Source organism: Macrobrachium nipponense, chromosome 9 (assembly GCF_015104395.2).
Source record: "Macrobrachium nipponense isolate FS-2020 chromosome 9, ASM1510439v2, whole genome shotgun sequence".
NCBI classification, from domain to species: domain Eukaryota; kingdom Metazoa; phylum Arthropoda; class Malacostraca; order Decapoda; family Palaemonidae; genus Macrobrachium; species Macrobrachium nipponense.
In genome coordinates this window covers 95,625,356-95,645,355 of record NC_061110.1, presented here as the reverse complement: position 1 = coordinate 95,645,355, position 20,000 = coordinate 95,625,356, and the positions used below count along the sequence as shown (strand labels likewise).

Sequence of the window (20,000 nt, the reverse complement as noted above, 5' to 3'; positions counted from 1 at the left end):
ACTCGCGTCCACTATGAAATGCGAGATCCCGCCGATATCCAAGAAATGAAGATTACGATCTATCTGGACAAAAAGTTAGAAATGTTACCATAAGACCAGCCGAGTGAGAATGGAGTTAGGACCTACTATATGCTGTCTGTGTGACCTCTTAAGCCTTTTGATTATAGGGGCTGGCTTTATGTTGCTATTTTTGGTGTGTGTGTGTGTGTGTGTGTGTGTGTGTGTGTGTGTGGCAGGGACTGCGAGGGGGTGATCTACTTCACTGTGATATAATCGCGCGGTTTGACCAGATGGTAGAAAGGGGCAATTTAGTTAAGAAAGCACGAAGAAGTGGTAGAATGTTAATTACACCCATAAGTGAAAAGAATGGTTCTTTTTTTTTCTTAAACAGTTTCCTAACTGGTTTAATCAGCTTATGCGTTTCTGCAGACTTTTAAATTATTTCATTATATAGAATTTCGGTGACACATTTTTGAATTGCAATTAACAAACTATTTTCATGACTATTAAATTGAAAACTTAGCAAAAGTTTATTTTTTCGAAATGATTGCTGTTACGTAATTTCTACAATGATCTTTTCAAGTTTTGCTAATTAGCTTCCTCTGATATGAATAGTTCTCTTAAACTACATCCAGCAACTATAATCTTCATAATACTATATCTGAGACTGGATATTTAAACTTCCGCAAATATTGACGAAAATCATCATTTTCATATCCTATTCATTTGCAGGTAACTACAACGTCTTACATTACTCTCTCCTGTATCTTTTTCCTTCCAACAACGATTTCCTTCATATATCTACTGCTATCGTCTTCTGCATCTATTTCCTTCAAACTCCATTAGTTCTGCCACATCAGTGTCTTTCACGAATAACCTTTGATTTTGCAGCCTCGCCGAGAAGGAGAAGCACCGGACCAAACAGCAGCAGTTTCTGAGTAAGCTGCTGGAGCACTATGACGTTAACGACTGGCCGAATGTCAATAAGTCTGGTAAGTCTTAAGCAGTTCCTTTTGCGGGGTTTGAAGACTGTGACGTCATCGATGACTCACTGCCCCACCAAAGAAAAAATTGAATTTTTTTTTTTTGAAAAGGAGACTTTAAAGCACCATGGAGTTAAAGTTGGACTATTATTATTTTTTTTTGTAAGAATTTGGTAACTCTTAGCAGTTCCTCTTGCAGAGAATAAGTAGAAAAAATTCTTTTTATTATTCTCAAAAGGAGCTTTTGAAGCAACATGGAGTTAAAGTTGGAAAATTGTTGTAAGTGTTGTTGGGTATTGGATAAGTATATTGGCAGTTGTATCTGTAGTTTCTCAAAAGGTGATTTTGAAGGACACACACACACATATATATTGTATATATATATAATATATATATATATATAGATATACATACATACATACATACATACATACATACATACATACATACATCATACATAAGCTTACTCGCAAAATGTAACAACTATAGATTATTGACAAGAATCCAGAAAATTCCTGAATTTTCTCCCATATACCCAAAGATAGAGCCTTGGTCGACTCCGCTCAATAAATAAATTACGTTGCCGTATTCCCAGCTGTCTTATCCCTCGTCTCGGAGCAATTTCCTATTGAGGATGGGTTTCCCAATGACCTGCTAAATGCATTTGTTTTCGTTTTAGTTCACGTTTTTGGTAACAAAGTGACTGTTTTTACTTTTAGTAAGGTTAAGTCCATGGAGGCTGTTTGTGACATCAAACTTATTTTCTGAATAAGCAGGAAAATTGAAGATTCTAAATTATTTTATCGTTTTCCTTTTAAATTTGTCTGTAATTGGTTTTACGTCTTTCTTTCCTTTTGTTCTGTGCCGTATTTGTTCTGTCATACGTTAAGATATTTTATTCCTTTCGGAATAAAAGAAAGAAAGAAAAAAGGATTCTTATTACTCCTGTTCAAATAAAATGCTCTTAAATCTCTCTCTCTCTCTCTCTCTCTCTCTCTCTCTCTCTCTCTCTCTCTCTCTCTCTCTCTCTCTCTCTATATATATATATATATTATATATATATATATATATATATATATATATATATAATTTTCCTTTCTCCCATTCTGAATGTCTTACTTTTTTTTTTTTTTTTTTTTTTCATTTCCCATTCTGAATTCGTTACTTTTTTTTTTTGTTTTTTTTTCATTATCCCCATTCTGAACTTCTTACCTAAATATTTGATTCCTGTCCACTGAATCACGAAATGACTATACATTCAATATGCTAAATAACAGCTCTTGAAACGAGGGAGGTCAGGCTGACAAGCCTACTCAGTGAGAAGCCTGAGTACCATAATGTAGCCGGGAAAAGATCATATAAATAATATAATCTCTGTTCCTAAAGCTGCATCCGGTATCGACACCCAGGCGACCCGAAAGGTGCTACGAATAGGAGATTCGCATCAACCGTGCATCCGATGTCTAGGCCGGTCCCTTACGACGCTCCTGATTGGCTGTTGACAAGCTAATCACAGGGCTGGAAACTCCCAATCTCTCTTGAGAGAGTTCACATAGGCAGGATGTATATTCCACCTCTCCTGAAGGATACGTCTTTCAAAAGTATCCCTCAGGAGAGGCGGAACATGGTACATCCTGCCTATGTGAACTCTCGAGAGTTTCAGCCCTGTGATTGGCTTACCAATAGCCAATGAGGAGCGTCGTGAGGGACGGTCCTGGACATTAGATGCACGGTTGATGTGAATCTACTTTGGACCCACTGCGTTCGACTTCCTGCTTCGAAGCCGAGATCTCGCACGAGAATTTGCGTCACGTTTACGGGTCTAGCAGGTGAATTTAAACATGAAAATAGATTCGAAAAAAATGCTGACTTTTTGGTTATTTCTCGCTTGAGTTCTAGCTTCACTTAGTGTGGGTTGGATGACTGCGCATTGAAGGTCATAATTAGGCTATGCTCTCTTTTTGTTGAATACTGCGATGCATACGCACATTTTCGCTTGCTGTTTCCAATAAGATTACCATTCTGGCATGCGAAGAATAGCACGAGAAATAGCATCGTGTAGTACACGGAGCTTAAGGGACAGTCGTCTACATCACTGATCTATAGTCACGCTGTAGACATGGTGACTACCAAAACAAATGATTGATTTACGCCCTACAGGCAGCAACGGTATTCCATGACTTTGTTGAGAAGCAACATTTAGTTCGGGTTCTTCCAGTGTGCGCATGTGTTAACGCATTTTCCTTGCATACATACATACATACATACGTACATACATAAACAAACGCACGCACATATACGGTTCTTCAACACAATTTGTTGATATTTTTCTGAAAAAACTATCCTCAAGAATTTAGTGACAAGAAATATACCTCACACATCTAAGCAACGTTTTGAAAGCCACCCGTCTTCAAAAAGAAAAAACACACAGACACACACATATATATGTACACAAACACACAACCCACACACAACACACACACACACACACACACACACACACAACATATATATATATATATATATATATATATATAATATATATGCAAATGTAATAGACACAATGCCCTCTTATCTTCTCGAATTCTTTGCTCTTTTTTTGGGGGATACGTTTGTCACTACAAAGTCTCGAGATCCAACTTCAAAGAAATATGAAAGAAATCATGATGTCCGGTAGCGGGAAACGAACATGCATGCGATAGCATAATCGCGACGAGGTCACCTTGCCGACCTGACCAACGAGAAGGTGACCTCGTCGTGATATTATGGTATCGCGGTTCGTTTCCCGCTACCGGACGTCTGATTTCTTTCATATTTCTTTGAAAGTTGGATCTCGAGGCTTTGTAGTGATAAGCGTATCCAAAAAAGAGCAAAGAATTCGAGAAGTTAAGAGGGCACTGTGATGATATTACGATGTAAGCAAAGAAACTACCATGATATGATAATGTATTCTGACAAAATAGTCTTCAATCCTAGAAAACAGGCATATGTACAAACTCAACCATATACATCTCCTTCCCCCCACTCCCGAACAAAAAAAATAAATAAAAAATAATAAAATAAAATCCAAACCAATTCAATTACAAAGTAGAAATATCTTACCCTGTCATCTCCGCGCGTCATTTGGTGTCTTAATAAGAGAAACCCAGTTGGTGTCCCTCGGCTATTCTCCTTCGTCTCTTGTTCTGCTGAAGCCTCTAAAAGAGAGCAGAAGAAGGGAAGGGAAATTCGACGGAATCATTGTTCTTTCTTTTTTTTTATTTTTTTTTTTTTTTATTCATGAACATTCACATGGCACCATATCTAAACGACATTAACTTGCAAAGAGAGAGGCGAGAGAAAATGGGAAGAAATAACGAATGGAAAACGGGAATAACAAAAGAGGTCAGGCTACCGATTTTTTTTTTATCAACTCTTATTATTTCAATTCATGAACATTAAAGAAATAACAAACGAAAACGGGAAGAACACATAAATAAAATTAAAGGTAACCTAACAAAAAAAGAAAAAAAAAATATATTATATACATATATATATAGTATATATATATATATATATATATATATATATATATATATATATATATATATATATATATGCCTAGACAAACAACAATACGAGTAAATAAAAACACTGACATATTGGCAAGATGTCATGATTTTTTTTTATTCATATTTCATAAAAGTTAACGTCCATAATGATCACTACTATAATATTTCGTTCTGTCAAGTTTCGTTCCGCTCTTTAAATCTCTTTGAGTCTTCAGACCCGACGAAAATTCCGTGTAGGTGTAGTAGACCTTGCGTGTAGAAACAGCAGCAGCTGTGAGGTCACGGTAAGTTTCTTACGCTCGGAATTCATCCGTGGCACAACGCTTAGAGGATGAGTGTGACAGTGACTGATGTATTGGTTTTTGTTAGATTCCTGCCCCTCTCAAGGGAGGACGTCTACCGTCTACGATTTTACTTTCGGATTCAGTTCCTCGGCAGGTTAATATTAAATATTAAACATATAAAAGGCAATTTCTTTCAGTTTGTCTGTCTGTTTGTGTTCGCTTTGCACGCTATGAAAGCCAGGGCTATACCATATTTTCACCATAGACACCCCCCAACCCACGCCAGGAAGGTTTTAGTCAAAATCCGAAATTCGAGGTTCGTTTCTAAGGGGGTCGTCATAATCCCTCTTTTTCTACCCCCTCATTTTATTTACAACTGCTAGTACTAATATATAGTAAAGTAATAATTTTCCATTCACATTTGAACATCAACCTTTCATTAAAAAAATATTTTGTGTGGTTGACGTCAACTTCGGTCATTAGAGTTGAATAACGAAAATCAAGTTACTACTGACTTGAACGTTTCATTGACCGAATATTTCAATTTGGTAGAAATGTCACTGGAGTCATTTGACCCCTTGACTTCCTACTTCACACATCCTTCCTTCTGCGTCTCACTTTCCCTGTTATAAGATCAAGTTTCAGTTGTTAACTAATATTCATCTGTTTCATTTGTATTCCACTTCGCTCTCACCTTCCTTGTGCTATTTTCTCCTTTTTTCGCACACAAATAATATCATGCTCTTCGAAAGTCTGCTTGTACTTGCTCGAATAAAATGAAAGTACATTATGATTAGTGGAGACACGAATCCACACTTCTGTATATGTACATGTGACTGGTAAAAATGTTCTGTTACAACAGAATTCCATCTAATAAAAGGAGCCCATAAAAACGCCAAAATATATAGAAAGCACTGTATTTCAAAGACTACTGTCTGAAGAGAGAGACAGTAATCTCTGAAATATAGAACTTAATTTCTATATTTTGGCGTTTTTATGGGTTCCTTTTATTAGACATGTAACTGTATTTCAAGATAAAACTGTACAGATAGCTTTCGGCTGTACAGTTTCAGTTTTAAAGTTAAGTATATCTTAGTTTTACCAGACCACTAAGCTAATTAACAGCTCTCCTAGGGATGGCCCGAAGGATTAGATATCTTTACGTGACTAGGAACCAATTGGTCACCTAGCAACGGGACCTACAGCTTATTATGGGATCCGAACCACACTATATCGAGAAATGAATTTCTATCACCATAAATAAATTCCTCTGATTCCACGCTGGCCGAACCGGGATTCGAACTTCGGATCACCGGATTAGCAGCCGAGCGCGAAAACCACTCGTCCAGCGACGAACTAGTTTCATTTTTAAATATACGTACATAAACATAACTGTGGATTTGCCTCTCCATTTAAAGACTTATGCTACGATGAGCATCTTTTAATTACGATTAGTTATAAATAATGAAATGTAGAAATGAATACGACTTGAATACTCAGGCAATCTAAATATGATTCCCTAGCAAAAAACTGAGAAACAACACTTCCCTCTGAAAAGCAAAACAAATTACCAAACGTTCCCCTAGTGATGCTGCCATTGGCGCGTTCATCTACTAAATGCGCTGTCATAAATAAACTGCTATTCGGCGAATGAAGGGAAATTTGCGCCGATGACTGTCATCAAACGCAGACCCTAATCTGAAAGGATGTCGACACCAGATCAGATTTTCCACGAGGTGATGCTATTATGATACAGAATCCTTCCATTGAGGTTAAAATTCTTGCGGTGGTCTTCTGCAGGAATGGATTAAGGCGTCCCTTTTTGGGCAAAGTGCAATTTTATTTGTTTGTATGGTGTTTTTACGTTGCATGGACACGGTGGTTATTCAGCAACGGGACCAACAGCTTTACGTGACTTCCGAACCATGTCGAGAGTGAGCTTCTATCACCATAAATATACATCTCTGACCCCCTCAGTGGAATGTCCGAGAATCGAACTTGCGGCCACCGAGGTAGCAGGCCACAAGACCATACTGATCAACCCACTGAGGCGCTGAAGTGCAAATGGAACTAATACTATTTTCCTTGCATTTTAATACATTTTCATCTATTTGTTAAGTTATTCATTTCTTCTTTTTTTTTTATTAAGTGGGGTCTCTTCTTTCTGTATTTCCCTTTACCTCGTCATACTTCTTCCTAATCCTAATGAGCACCCTATTCTTTGGAAGCTTGAATTTCAAGTCAGTGGCCCCTGCGGTGGGCTTTGTTCCATATGAATAGGTTTCATCTTCTGGATAAAATAATAATAATATGCTTCTTAAATTTTTTTTTTGTTATCTGCATCGACTGTGATTTTTTCATTGACATCCTTTTTCAATCATGTATGGTGAGAGAGACAAACTAGAAACCCAGCTGAGACAAGAAGTCAATGATAAAATCCCAGATAACTCAAAACATTGAAAAAATGCATATTCGACACTTTGCCAAAGAAATTTACGTTTTGTAGACATTGCTTCATGCTAGATGGAAAATGGAGAAATCATAATAATTCTAGAATGATTTAGGATTCATGTTTGTATGAGAATATGTATTGCTTTGTAGGGATTGGGGATTCTCAACAGAACATACTGCCCCTTTTGGTGTTTCCAAAGGAAAATAAAATCATTCATGACCTATTTTCTCTGCTGCCCACTCCTTATAAATCAAACAACCACATATTAGCCCGGGAAATAATTTGAAAATAATTCAAGTGTACATACAGGTCCCGAGCCATTAGCATAAAGGTCGCTGAGTAAATATTTTGGGCACTTACTATTCTAAATATTTTGATTATTGAAAAACAGTTTAGGGCCACACTTATTACTACTGCTCATTTGCATTTTGAAGATCATATGTTGCAAAACCTAATAATGATTTACCAGCTTAACCTTATAATGATTTCCCAACATTTCTATTTTTTTTATTCTATCACTTATTCATTAATAATATTGTCAGAGCTAAGAACAGAGAACTTCAGTTCACTTGCAAAGTCTTTTTGGTTAATTGCACCAAAAGTCAAACTCGCATCTCCCTAGTCTAGAACGGACGTTACCCTCAACATCTTGCAAGAGACAAACGGATGTTTCTTTTCCTTTCGTATTTTCCATAAGTTTGTCGTTCTGAGAACTGCTTCATTGTTCCCACGTTTTCCATCCGAACGCTCACAGAAAACCCACCCACAAAGACCTCAAAAGGGCAAAGGGCAAATATAATGTCTACTCTTCCAATCTTTCGCAATCGTAGAGCTATCAGCTTTTTTTTTTATCTATCTGGATGGTGGTATTTTTTCCAAAGGTCTACAGTTTATTTCTATAGCGTTTTTTTATTCCTTCCCAATCTGTATTCATCTCAAGATCGACGGTACTTCAATAGAATAAAAATCCCTATGATTTTCTAGTGAAATCCACCTTAGACAATCACGATACTTCTCAAAAATAACTGGAAATTGTGTAAATGTTACATTTTGAAATTAAAACAATTAAACAATTTAATTAACAAAACAACGGGGCGAAAGAATCTACAAGCTAAAGAAAACTGTAACGAAGGAAAGAGACCCAATAATAATAATAATAATAATAATAATAATAATAATAATAATAATAATAATAATAATAATAATAATAATAATAATAATAATGGAAATTCTGTAATACCTATTTTCCTTTTAAAACAATTCAATTAACAAAATAGCGGGGCGATAAGAAACCACAATACAGAAAGAGACAAAATTCAATAATAATAATAATAATAATAATAATAATAATAATAATAATAATAATAATAATAATAATAATAATAATAATAATAATAATAATAATAATAATAATAATAATTTCCTTCATGAAGCTCAGAAATAATGGTATCAATCCAGAGCCAGAAAATCATTTCCAAATCTGATTTAAGGCAGTTACTGAAAAAGTAACATTAAAGCCAAATGATCATAACAATTCTTACTCCACGAATAAGGTCTAATGGGCGTAATAACTCACTATCACAATGAGTTATTCAGACTATATGTTACTTATAATGCCTTTTGTGACGGCAAAGACTACACGATAAATCCACTGAGGCTAAATTGAGTGAGGTTTCTTTGTGGTCAGAATATTCCTTTCTTTGTGTGAGGTATTATTTCTTTGCGATTTTTTTTACTGTTTATGATTGTATATTCAAACAATAAGGAAATACTTTTTGTTATTTCTTATGACATTTTAGCTCTTATTACATATAAATGGTTATATAACGGGTAAATGGTTATATAACGGCTGTCCAAAGGTCATTTATTCCTCCTCTAACGTTCCGGCAATTCTCTCTATCATCTGCTGAAAGGCGAGTGAAGCCAGAGATACAATCATTAGAATTTTAGTCGATTTTTGGTTGGCTGTCAAAACCCGTAAGCATATTCCAGATTCCCGAACCGTGACCAAATATCAGGACCATCCCTGAACAAAGCGGGACGTCATATCTTAAAAAACTAACCATGGCACCTTCTTGAAAATAATGTCATTATGTTTCCCACACCCAAATTAGGTGAGATGTAGATGTAGCCTAACCTAACCTAATCTACGGGCATGGCCAAAAAAAAGAGAGAAAAAAAAACCAGGCTGGTGCAATACTAGAATACGCCTCGGGAATTTGCAACCGGGAAGGGTGAGGTGGCCCTCTTCCCGTTGGATGGGAGCGGAATTAATTAATAATTAAATAATAATAATAATAATAATAATAATAATAATAATAATAATAATAATAATAATAATAATAATAATAAAATCTGGCACCAGTCTTCAAATTTAACAATCGCTTTGCACAAAGTCAAAACGTAAGTAATAATAATAATAATAATAATAATAATAATAATAATAATAATAATAATAATAATAATAATAATAATAATAATAATAATAATAATAAGTATTAACACTAGTTTTGCAAAACGCCAAAACGTTAATAATATTAAAAATGATTATGTAACAATAATGATAATAATTTGACATCAGTCTTCAAATTTAACACTCGTTTTGCACAAAGTCAAAACGTAAGTAATAATATAATAATAATAATAATAACAATAATAATAATAATAATAATAAATAATAATAATAATAATAATAATAATAATAATAATAATAATAATAATAATAATAATAATAATAATAATAATTCGACACCAGTCTTCAAATTTATCCCTTTTAATTGCACAAAGTCAAAACGAAAACCTAACATCACAGCGAAGCTGAATCGTACGAAGAAATCAAAACAGGAAATCTGGCCCTGCCTCTGAGCAAACCATGCCAGAGCCAGATTTAATTCAATGAGGGTACAGGATAATATACCGCAGGCATCTTGGAGCAAGCTGTTGCCCGGAATACCAACAGAAATGCCTCAAGATAAAGCCAGGTGACTGTGTAATCTCTTTCGTATAGCATCTCTGGAGTTATTGCATCCCCCTGGATATCACTGGATTAAGGCATAACAAGACCTTGACTTTCAATGGAAAAGTTTTTCACATTTCGTATATTGTGTATAACCTTGTTCTTTAATATTGTCATGATTTTCCTAACATACGTTCTCTACATTGCAAGTCGAAATGACAGTTGCAGTGACTGTAATAAAGTCTCCATTATACAGGAATAACCCCGTTACTCTGGAATCCTGTGATCAAGATCAGGAATGTTTGTTTGTTTGTAATGTGTTCTAACGTTGCATGGAACCAGTGCTTATTCAGCAATGGGACCAACGGCTTTTTACGTGACTTCCGAACCACGTCGAGAGTGAACTTCTATCACCAGACATACACAGCTCTCACACCTCAATAAGATTAGGAATGCAAACCAAATCTTTGCTTACATCTACCAAGAACGTTTTGTCAAAAAACTGAATTTAGTTATTGGCAAGCCAGACAGTAACAATCTCCTTTTATATTTCAGAGATACGTGTCATTTTCCACCCTAAATATAATAAAATATCCCTTTCTATTAAATTACACCCGTCAAAAAAATAAAATGACATATTTTATCGATAAAACGACAGGTTCATTACTTGATGCCAAGCGTCTTTTTTTATGCTAAATTAGAAATTTTGGTGAGAAAATAAACAAGGCGTGATCCGACCTCCAGCTTACTCAGGACACGTGCAAGATTTTCCCCTCACGCATAAGTTGTAAACATTATATTTCTAACTTTTAACGGGAATCAACAAGTGCTAAAATCTACGGTTAAATAGAGCCTTGTTTCACCATCGAAAATTAAAATAAACATGCTATATTCTATTAGAAATAATTTCCCTGTACGGTTTAACGTGCACATGATTTACTTTTTAAAATTTTTCATTCTAATAAATGCATCATAAATATCCTATCCTAAAATTCCTGCATCTTTAACTCAACGTGAAACATTTTTCAGACCATTTTAGGCTCCTCCATAGACCTTTTCTATCCCCCAACAAGATCAACAATAATAACAACAACAATGAAGTTTCGAAAACGAAATTTAAAATGATGTAGGTATCTTTGAGCATGAGGATGTTTTTCTTAAAAGGAATAAAAATCGAAGTATAAAAACAGCTCCTGTCTCCTGGAACGTAGTGACACATCTCAAGGTTATCATTCCTATGAATAATTACTTCTAGGGAAGAGATGAATGAGAGAGTATTGGAAATAGGGCGCCGTCATCTTCACGCCACATCACAAATAAAGTATTATTGAAATAATCAGGTTCTTTACTGTAGAGAAGAGATCTTTTATCATTATTACTTTAAAAATCATACTCTCTAAGGTAAAAAAAATTATATATTTTCGAAAAATAAGATATATACACAAAACTGATGTGATCATTTTCAGTTTGCCATATATATATATATATATATATTATATATATAGATATAATATATATATATATATATATGATATTGATATATATATATATATATATAATATATATAATATATATATATATATATAAATTTATAACTATATATTTGGCTTCTTTCACAAAATTTATTAACTCCCATACAATTTTACGCATGGAAAAAGAAAACTATCGAAAATATATGATTTTGCATATTTAAGAATATATTCCAATAATTTTTTCTAGTAGTGAATTTATGAAAATGGAGGTAGTTTTCGGTTACATATAGAAATAGTCTCTGATAAGCTTACTTCAGAGAGTTAGATTCCATTTTGCTTCAAAAATCTTCGTTTCTAAATTTTCCTTTATTTTATTTTATTTTTTTTAATTCATCCCAAATTTTCCTTTCTTTTATTTATTTTTTTATTTTTTTCAATTCATCCCAAGTGTTTTTAATCGCGCTGTAGTCAAGACATACCCAAGGTCAAACATACAATGTTTTCCGATTTGCTACCGGATTGAGTTGAATTGACTTGAATATAGAATTTAGGCCCAAGGCCAAGGACTGGGACCTGTGAGGTCATTCAGCGCTGAAACGGAAATTGACAGTAAAAGGTCTGAAAGGCGTAACAGGAGGAAAACCTCACAATTGCACTATGAATCAACCGTTAGGAAAGCGTGGAAAGTAAGATGAAGAAAGAGAATATGAAAGGAGGCACAGTAAAAAGAAAGAAAAGGGGTTACAGCTGGGGGCCAAAGGCACGCTGCAAAGAACCTTAAGTAATGCCTACAGTGCACCGCATGAGGTCCACTGACGGCACTACCCCCCCCCCTTACGGGATTTTTGCAGATTTGATTGCCTTGTTATTTTCCCGGCTTGGGGAAACAACCACAGAGAGAGAGAGAGAGAGAGAGAGAGAGAGAGAGAGAGAGAGAGAGAGAGAGAGAGAGCCTTCGGGTTAGAACATACCCAGGGACAAACAAATAGCCTTTTCCGATTTGCAATTTGATTATCTTGTTATTTTCCCTACTTGGAAAAACAACTGGAGAGAGAGAGAGAGAGAGAGAGAGAGAGAGAGAGAGAGAGAGAGAGAGAGAGAGAATTTTTTTGTTTCTAATGACGCGGCAAATGTTACAGAACTATAGAATTATGGTTGATTTACAGCCTCTTCAAGACGGATGAAAATATGAAAATGATAAAAATAATTAAAATGAAGAAAAAATAAGAAAGATGAAAATGGGAATAACGAAGGAAAAATAAAAAAAAAATGAAAAATTAGTGAAATGAAAATTATTAGGAATATGAAAAATAAGTAAAATGAAAATATGAGATGAAAATAAGTAAAATGAAGGAAAAATAAGAAAAGTGAAAAATTAATAAAATGAAAAATAAGTAAAATGAAGATAAAATAAGAGGCAGAAAGGGACACAAATAAATATTAATAACCACTAAGGTATTCACCAAAGGGTTTAGAGAGATCAGAGAAACGACAATTAAAGTCATTTAAACAATAGTCTAATGGTATAAATAAATGAATAAATCATGAATCACTATAACATATATACACAGATTTATGACAACCATAAGTCAAGGTCAGAGTTTAATAAACAATATTCCTTTTAATTTCCTTTGTGACACCAAATTAGACAATATATATCCAAGACGGTCTAAAGATGTCTATTTGGAGAGACTTTTCAAAGAGATGTCTCTTAATTGCCTGAGAGAATCTCTGTTATTTACATAAATCTTGAACCTGTCTAGTCACATTATTTTCAGCCTTTTTCTCGCTTATAATATTAACTTGGGATTGGCGAAGATGCTAATTCGTGGTGAATTCTTGGTCACATGATTTAAACTTTCTTTTATGGAGAGAGAGAGAGAGAGAGAGAGAGAGAGAGAGAGAGAGAGAGAGAGAGAGAGAGAGAGAGAGAATGCTTGGTCACATGATGTAAATTGCTTTTTTTTTTAAATTACTTTTTAAAGAGAGAGAGAGAGAGAGAGAGAGAGAGAGAGAGAGAGAGAGAGAGAGAGAGAGAGAGAGAGAGAGAGAGGCTCGAAAATCATTCATTCCTGTAGATATATTCCACTTATTCCACGTCCCATAAACTTCATATTCAACATGGAAATTGACATTTTAAGACCATATTAACCCTCTTTTGATAATCATTAAATACTAAAACATTTTAACCAAACTCTTAATAAGAAATTAATGATATTGCAATGTCAAGAACTGAATTTCCAGACAGGAATCTTCAAAGTTTTCAATGACCGTTTCCAGGGGGAAGCCACTGGAATATGTGGTGGAAAAAAATAAGCTGTCAATTCCAGAGACCATCTCCAGGACGGGAGTATCATTATAGGATACAGAAAATCGATTCGTTGAATCGTGTTTACCTAAGCTTTGTATATGTATGTAAATATATATATTTCTGGTATAAAAGATGATAATTAAAACTCCTTAAATACTAAGTGATACATTATTTATATTTTGTGTGCAACAGAAAAATATTTTTCATTGCTGTCTGAGAGATTCTTAATTATACTCTGTAATAATTATTACTACTAATTAAGGTGCAACCCAAGTTAAAGAAAGAACAAGTAGAAGAGAATATGAATGACAGGAAAAAATAAAGGAAAATATACAACCCCCAATACATGGATGTGTGATATCAATCTCTCACAGAATAAATATCCACTTTCATTAACAAAAGAGTTTGAGCTTGGATATAAATATTCACAGACAATAACAAGATAGTCTGAAGACAAGAAATAAAAGACGAATTAAATTGAACATTAAAGAAAAAACTGTATCCAAAAAATGGTGAATACGAAAACTCTATGATGTCTAGGAGCTATTGATCACGTTTATAAGTTTCAGTTAAATTTTGTCCTTTCTGAAGAAATATTTTTCACTAGATCACTGATTGTATATGACTAACCCCATGTGCTGCTGATTTCTCTCTCTCTCTCTCTCTCTCTCTCTCTCTCTCTCTCTCTCTCTCTCTCTCTCTCTCTCTCTCTCACGGTCACTCACTTATTTCTATCTTATGGGACGGCTAGGAATTTAAATTAAAGAAATGTGATTGACTGAAATTACTCATATTGTTTGTCGTAAGGGATAATTCTACAAAAAAAAGAAGTAAACATACGCTGGTCAAACTGCTCTAAAATGAAAAAAAAAAAGAACAAAAGGAGGGTATCAACACACAATAAAAAGATTCCGGACGTAACGTAGTTTCAGCAATCGCAAATTTTAACAGCTCTTAAAATCATTTTGTCAAAAGAATAGTATAATATCAACTTCTTGATACAGAACAACTATTGGAATCAATAATATTTCCCAAGGCTTCTCCACGTTACATTTTTTTTGTCTGAATCACAAAGAACCGAATCTAATTTCACTGAACTGATTTTAAATCCCGCATTTGGCTCAAGAATTGATTCAAAGTCTTACGAAATGGTTTTTTTTCTAGTATCTAGTCCACTGAACTGATTTTAAATCCCGCATTTAGCTCAAGAATTGATTCAAGGTCTTGCGAATTTTTTTCTTTTTAGAAGCTAGTCCACTGAACTCATTTTAAATCCCGCATTTAGCTCAAGAATTGATTCAAGGTCTTGCTAAATTTTTTTAGAAGTTAGTCCACTGCACTGATTTTAAATCCCGCATTTAGCTCAAGAATTGATTCAAGGTCTTGCGAATTTTGTTTTTTTAGAAGCTAGTCCACTGAACTGATTTTAAATCACGCATTTACTTCAAGAATTGATTCAAGGTCTTGCTAATTTTTTTTAGAAGCTAGTCCACTGAACTGATTTTAAATCCCGCATTTGGATCAAGAATTTAATCAAGGTCTTGCGACATGTTTTTTTTTTTTAGTGTCTAGTCTTAGTGCAAGCTCTCATATCCTGAGTCTGAGAAGAATATTATCGTTAAAGAATTTTCCAGTTGGTTCCCACGCCCGATATATGCCAAGAGACAGCAACTCCCCCTCATTAAGCAGTTCACATCTCCCCAACTAATTAGTCATGTCGTATTCCGTCCCGATAGATGATCATTCACATGCTTACAGCCATGAGAGAGAGAGAGAGAGAGAGAGAGAGAGAGAGAGAGAGAGAGAGAGAGAGAGAGAGAGAGAGATGTTTTTTGACTGTCCAACATACAGATAGCAATGATATTAAATAATACTCAAATAACAGAAAGAATAGGAAGAAGAAAACGAAGAAGAACAAGAACAGAGAGAGAGAGAGAGAGAGAGAGAGAGAGAGAGAGAGAGAGAGAGAGAGAGAGAGAGTTATGCCTGTGCCACCATATAAGTAAATACCAGAGTTGTATGTTCAGATCAAAATACCTTTTACTTTGTCTAGCAACCTTCACGAATAATTATTTCCATAGCTTTCGAAAATGACTTTTACAAACCAATTTAGTTTCTGACTTTTAATAAGACCCTGTCTTTGACGTCCAAAGGAAAACTTTAATGATATACACCCAAGATGATATTTCTGTACTTCAAAGACCTGTTTTTGTAGCTATGACTGTATACATGTTCATGAGGCACGAGTACGTCTCTCTCTCTCTCTCTCTCTCTCTCTCTCTCTCTCTCTCTCTCTCTCTATATATATATATATCCTATACATATATATATATATATATATATATATATATATACATATATATATATATATATATATATATATATATATATATATATATATATATATATACTTGCTGATATCTTAATTTCATTTACTATCATTGCTATTTGCACGTTTGGTAGTTTCAAAAACCACTGAATTTCTCCTCTCTCTCTCTCTCTCTCTCTCTCTCTCTCTCTCTCTCTCTCTCTCTCTCTCTCTCTCTCTCTCTCTCTCTCTCTCTCAGACAAGAATACCTTATGACCTCCTTGAGATTCTGGACAAATGAGCGACGCCATACCCACACTTATCTCTTGGGTATCTGCCACGCCTTTGATACCTTGGAGGGCACGTAATCCCATGACATCGTGAAATCATAAATGTGATTTATACTTAACTTGTATGCAAATAAGGGAATAAAAAAAAAGAGACGCCATAAAATTACAGCATATACAGTATTTGCAATTTAATTATAGTTTTTATTTTAGTTATGCGTTGGCTAGATGAGGTCATTAGTTTGCCACTCTCCAAAATTAGCTTTCCAAGTATTGTGTTACTCACCGAAAACGCCAGTGAAACTAATTGTCATTAAGAGAATACCACGAAGTCAAAACAGGAAAGAGCTTTTTTTTTTTTTTTTTTTTTTTTTTTTTTTTTGTTCTGTGTTAAAGGCAACTTTAAACTTTTGATTTAATCTCTGTTCTTAGAAGCAACAGTTGAAGCAGAACTGAGAGATGGAAAGGTTGATTTCTCCAATAGTCACGCCCTCCCATTAAATACAAGATTCACTTGTTCTGGAGAAAAACTCTCTCTCTCTCTCTCTCTCTCTCTCTCTCTCTCTCTCTCTCTCTCTCTCTCTCTCTGTTCGTCTCCTTCTCCTTCTTCTTTCTGATATTTGAGTTTCATTTAATATCATTACTATCTGTATGTTGGATAGTCAAAAAGCATCTCTCTCTCTCTCTCTCTCTCTCTCTCTCTCTCTCTCTCTCTCTCTCCTCTCTCTCTCTTTTATATACGCGCGCACACATGAACACCCAAGACGTCCCCAACTATTCTAACCCTCCCCACTCCTGCCCATCAGCAACACGTCAATCACCTTCCAAATACCACTTTAAACGACCTGACATTCAAAGAAATGTCATCAGGTCTCAGAGCGTCTGTCAAACCAGTCGTTACGAAAAAGCACCGATGGTGAACTTAGTGAAAGAGCGTTGGCAATGCTAAACATCTCTGAGGTCCAAAATCACTATAACCTAATGACATGCCCGTTGGCATAGCGATCAAAGAATGGACAGATAAAGATGACAAAGAATGTAAGAACGTGGGGGTTCGCACCCCTACATACCAAGGGAATGGTAGCTTAACGCTTCAAAGTCGATGGATAGGTTGTAAAAGAGGGAATTTGTAACCATACAGGCTACAGGGACTTAATGTTGAAGTGTTGTATATTTGGGAAAACTAGAGGTGAATCGTGTCACTTCTGATTATACCTGAGTTGTAAAAGAGGGTATTTGTAACATTGCAGTCTGGAGGGAGCTAATGATGAAACGTTTTATACACTGTAAAATTAGCCATGAGGAATGTTACCATCTGATTACACGCGAAAGCGAGATTTTGGCAACCGATAAAGCGGACGAATCAGGCCGAGGTGTTCTACAAAACCCGGAGACCACCCTGCCTTGCAGCGTCTGGCATCTGCCAATCCTTCTCCGTCTTATTCTTCTTCTTCTTCTTCTTCCGGGTTCCTCAAACGGCGAGTCATGGGGTCACAAGAATTTATACCGTCATTGTGGATAACGTCCGACAAGCTATCTTATTCCTCGTCATTCATCTTGTCATCATTCCCTGAAACTGACGAGCCGTATCTTGAGTTTCATTTGCGATTTAATGTCATCTTCATCGCTCATTTCGTACAGAAACGTAAATCTCTTTCATTACTGTGTCCGTTATTGCTATATCCCTTATTACACCGTCATTGGCTTTCGCAAGTGTATAAGTTCTTTGAACTGGTTTTTATTGCCTTCAATATAGTCACGTATCGGCCATCATCATTATTTACTCAATAAGTGTAAAACAAAAAGACTCGCTGCCTGACTCTGTGTCTCTCTCTTATTACTCGTTGATATTAAGATTTAGCAGAAGTTACTGTAATCTATTCATTGAGTGTAAAACAAAAAGCTCTCTCTCTCTCTCTCTCTCTCTCTCTCTCTCTCTCTGCTTGTTGATAATATAAGTATTTCCTTGCCAGTTCTCTCCGCTTGTTGATAAGATAAATATTTACTCTTTACTCAATAAGCGTCAGACAAAAACAATAATGAAACCATGTGGAAGGCAAAGTGTTCTCTCTCTCTCTCTCTCTCTCTCTCTCTCTCTCTCTCTCTCTCTTCTGCTTGTTGATGATATAAGTTATGTTTCTTTGCCAGTTTCTCTCTGCTTGTTCGATTCTCGGCTCTGCAACGTTGGAACAAGAGGAATTTATTTCTGGTGATAGAAATTCATTTCTCAATATAATGTGGTTCGGATCCCACAATAAGCTGTAGGTCCCTTGCTAGGTAAACCAATTTTGTTCCTATCTACGTAAAAATATCTTATCCTTCGGGCCCAGCCCTAGGAGAACTGCTAATCAGCTCAGTGGTCTGTTAAAACTAAGAAAGACTTAACTTCTCTGCTTGTTGATAATATAAATCTTTACTTTTTGCTCAATAAGTGTAAGAGAAAAACATTAATTGAACCATGTGGAATGCAAAGTGTTCTCTCTCTCTCTCTCTCTCTCTCTCTCTCTCTCTCTCTCTCAAACCAAAAATGCAGACTTAATTAGCAGGGAATAGAAGCGAGAGAAATATGTCTAGGGTCCTTCGTCCATCTGTCTGCCAGAATTGGTGATCGTATGTCAGTCGCAAAGGCTTATTACTATTCAACCTGTCCTCTTAAAATTAATCTCAGAGGTTTATTATGTATACATATTCACCATGCCAAGATGGCTGACATCCCTTGATATTCTCGATAATCTTCAAATGAAAATAAAAAAAAATATCCATTAATATAAAACATGTTAATGTTAGGGTATCAGTCATGTTTGTGGAAAATACCAGAATCAAACAAGATGATCTTATTCATAAGAAGTAAAATGTAACAAACTGGTAAGATCTGAAATAATCATTCGGAATAGGTATACGACCAATTGTCTAAACGTTTACTAACTACGGCCAGAGAATAGTTATATCATTCACAAACAAAACGAGAGAGAGAGAGAGAGGGAGAGAGAGAGAGAGAGAGAGAGAGAGAGAGAGAGAGAGCGTTTTGAGATATATATTTCTCTATTTAGTGTTGCGATGACTGAGCAGGGACTAACAACGTTTGAAAACATAGAGAGAGAGGAGAGAGAGAGAGAGAGAGAGAGAGAGAGAGAGAGAGAGAGAGAGAGAGAGAGAGAGAGAGAGATATTTCTCTTTCTATTCAGTGTGCGATGACTAAGCAGGGACCTAATAACGTTTGAAAAGAGAGAGAGAGAGAGAGAGAGAGAGAGAGAGAGAGAGAGAGAGAGAGAGAGAGAGAGAAAGCAGAATTATCCTTAACGTTTACAAAAGGATAAACCACAGACTCGCTATTAACAAAGGGAAATTTATAATGATTACAACGAATGAAAGGAAGACAAATTCATTGCACATGTA

The 20,000-nt window shown here is 35.2% G+C and overlaps 2 protein-coding genes across 8 annotated transcripts in view; one reads left to right on the top strand and one right to left on the bottom strand.

The window, feature by feature from the left end:
- LOC135218352 (glycine receptor subunit alpha-2-like) overlaps positions 1-20,000 on the top strand; it is a 179,514-nt gene that overhangs the window by 30,583 nt on the left and 128,931 nt on the right. For 4 of the 5 annotated variants that reach the window (XM_064254579.1, XM_064254577.1, XM_064254578.1 and 1 more), the window contains exon 3: positions 892-992. In XM_064254579.1, the coding sequence (XP_064110649.1) occupies positions 892-992 (101 nt within the window). The remainder of the gene's footprint in view (positions 1-891; positions 993-20,000) is intronic. The other variant, XM_064254581.1, reaches the window with a different exon arrangement.
- The window catches only part of LOC135218354 (zinc finger protein OZF-like), a 131,383-nt gene that overhangs the window by 41,591 nt on the left and 69,792 nt on the right, over positions 1-20,000 (bottom strand). Inside the window, exon 3 of one of the 3 annotated variants that reach the window (XM_064254586.1) lies at positions 4,086-4,180. The exons of 1 other annotated variant lie outside the window; for it this stretch is intronic. The gene's annotated coding sequence lies outside the window, so the exon portion shown is untranslated. Of the gene's footprint in view, positions 1-4,085; positions 4,181-9,097; positions 9,174-20,000 lie in introns of those variants that run through there. One more of the 3 variants, XR_010315303.1, reaches the window with a different exon arrangement.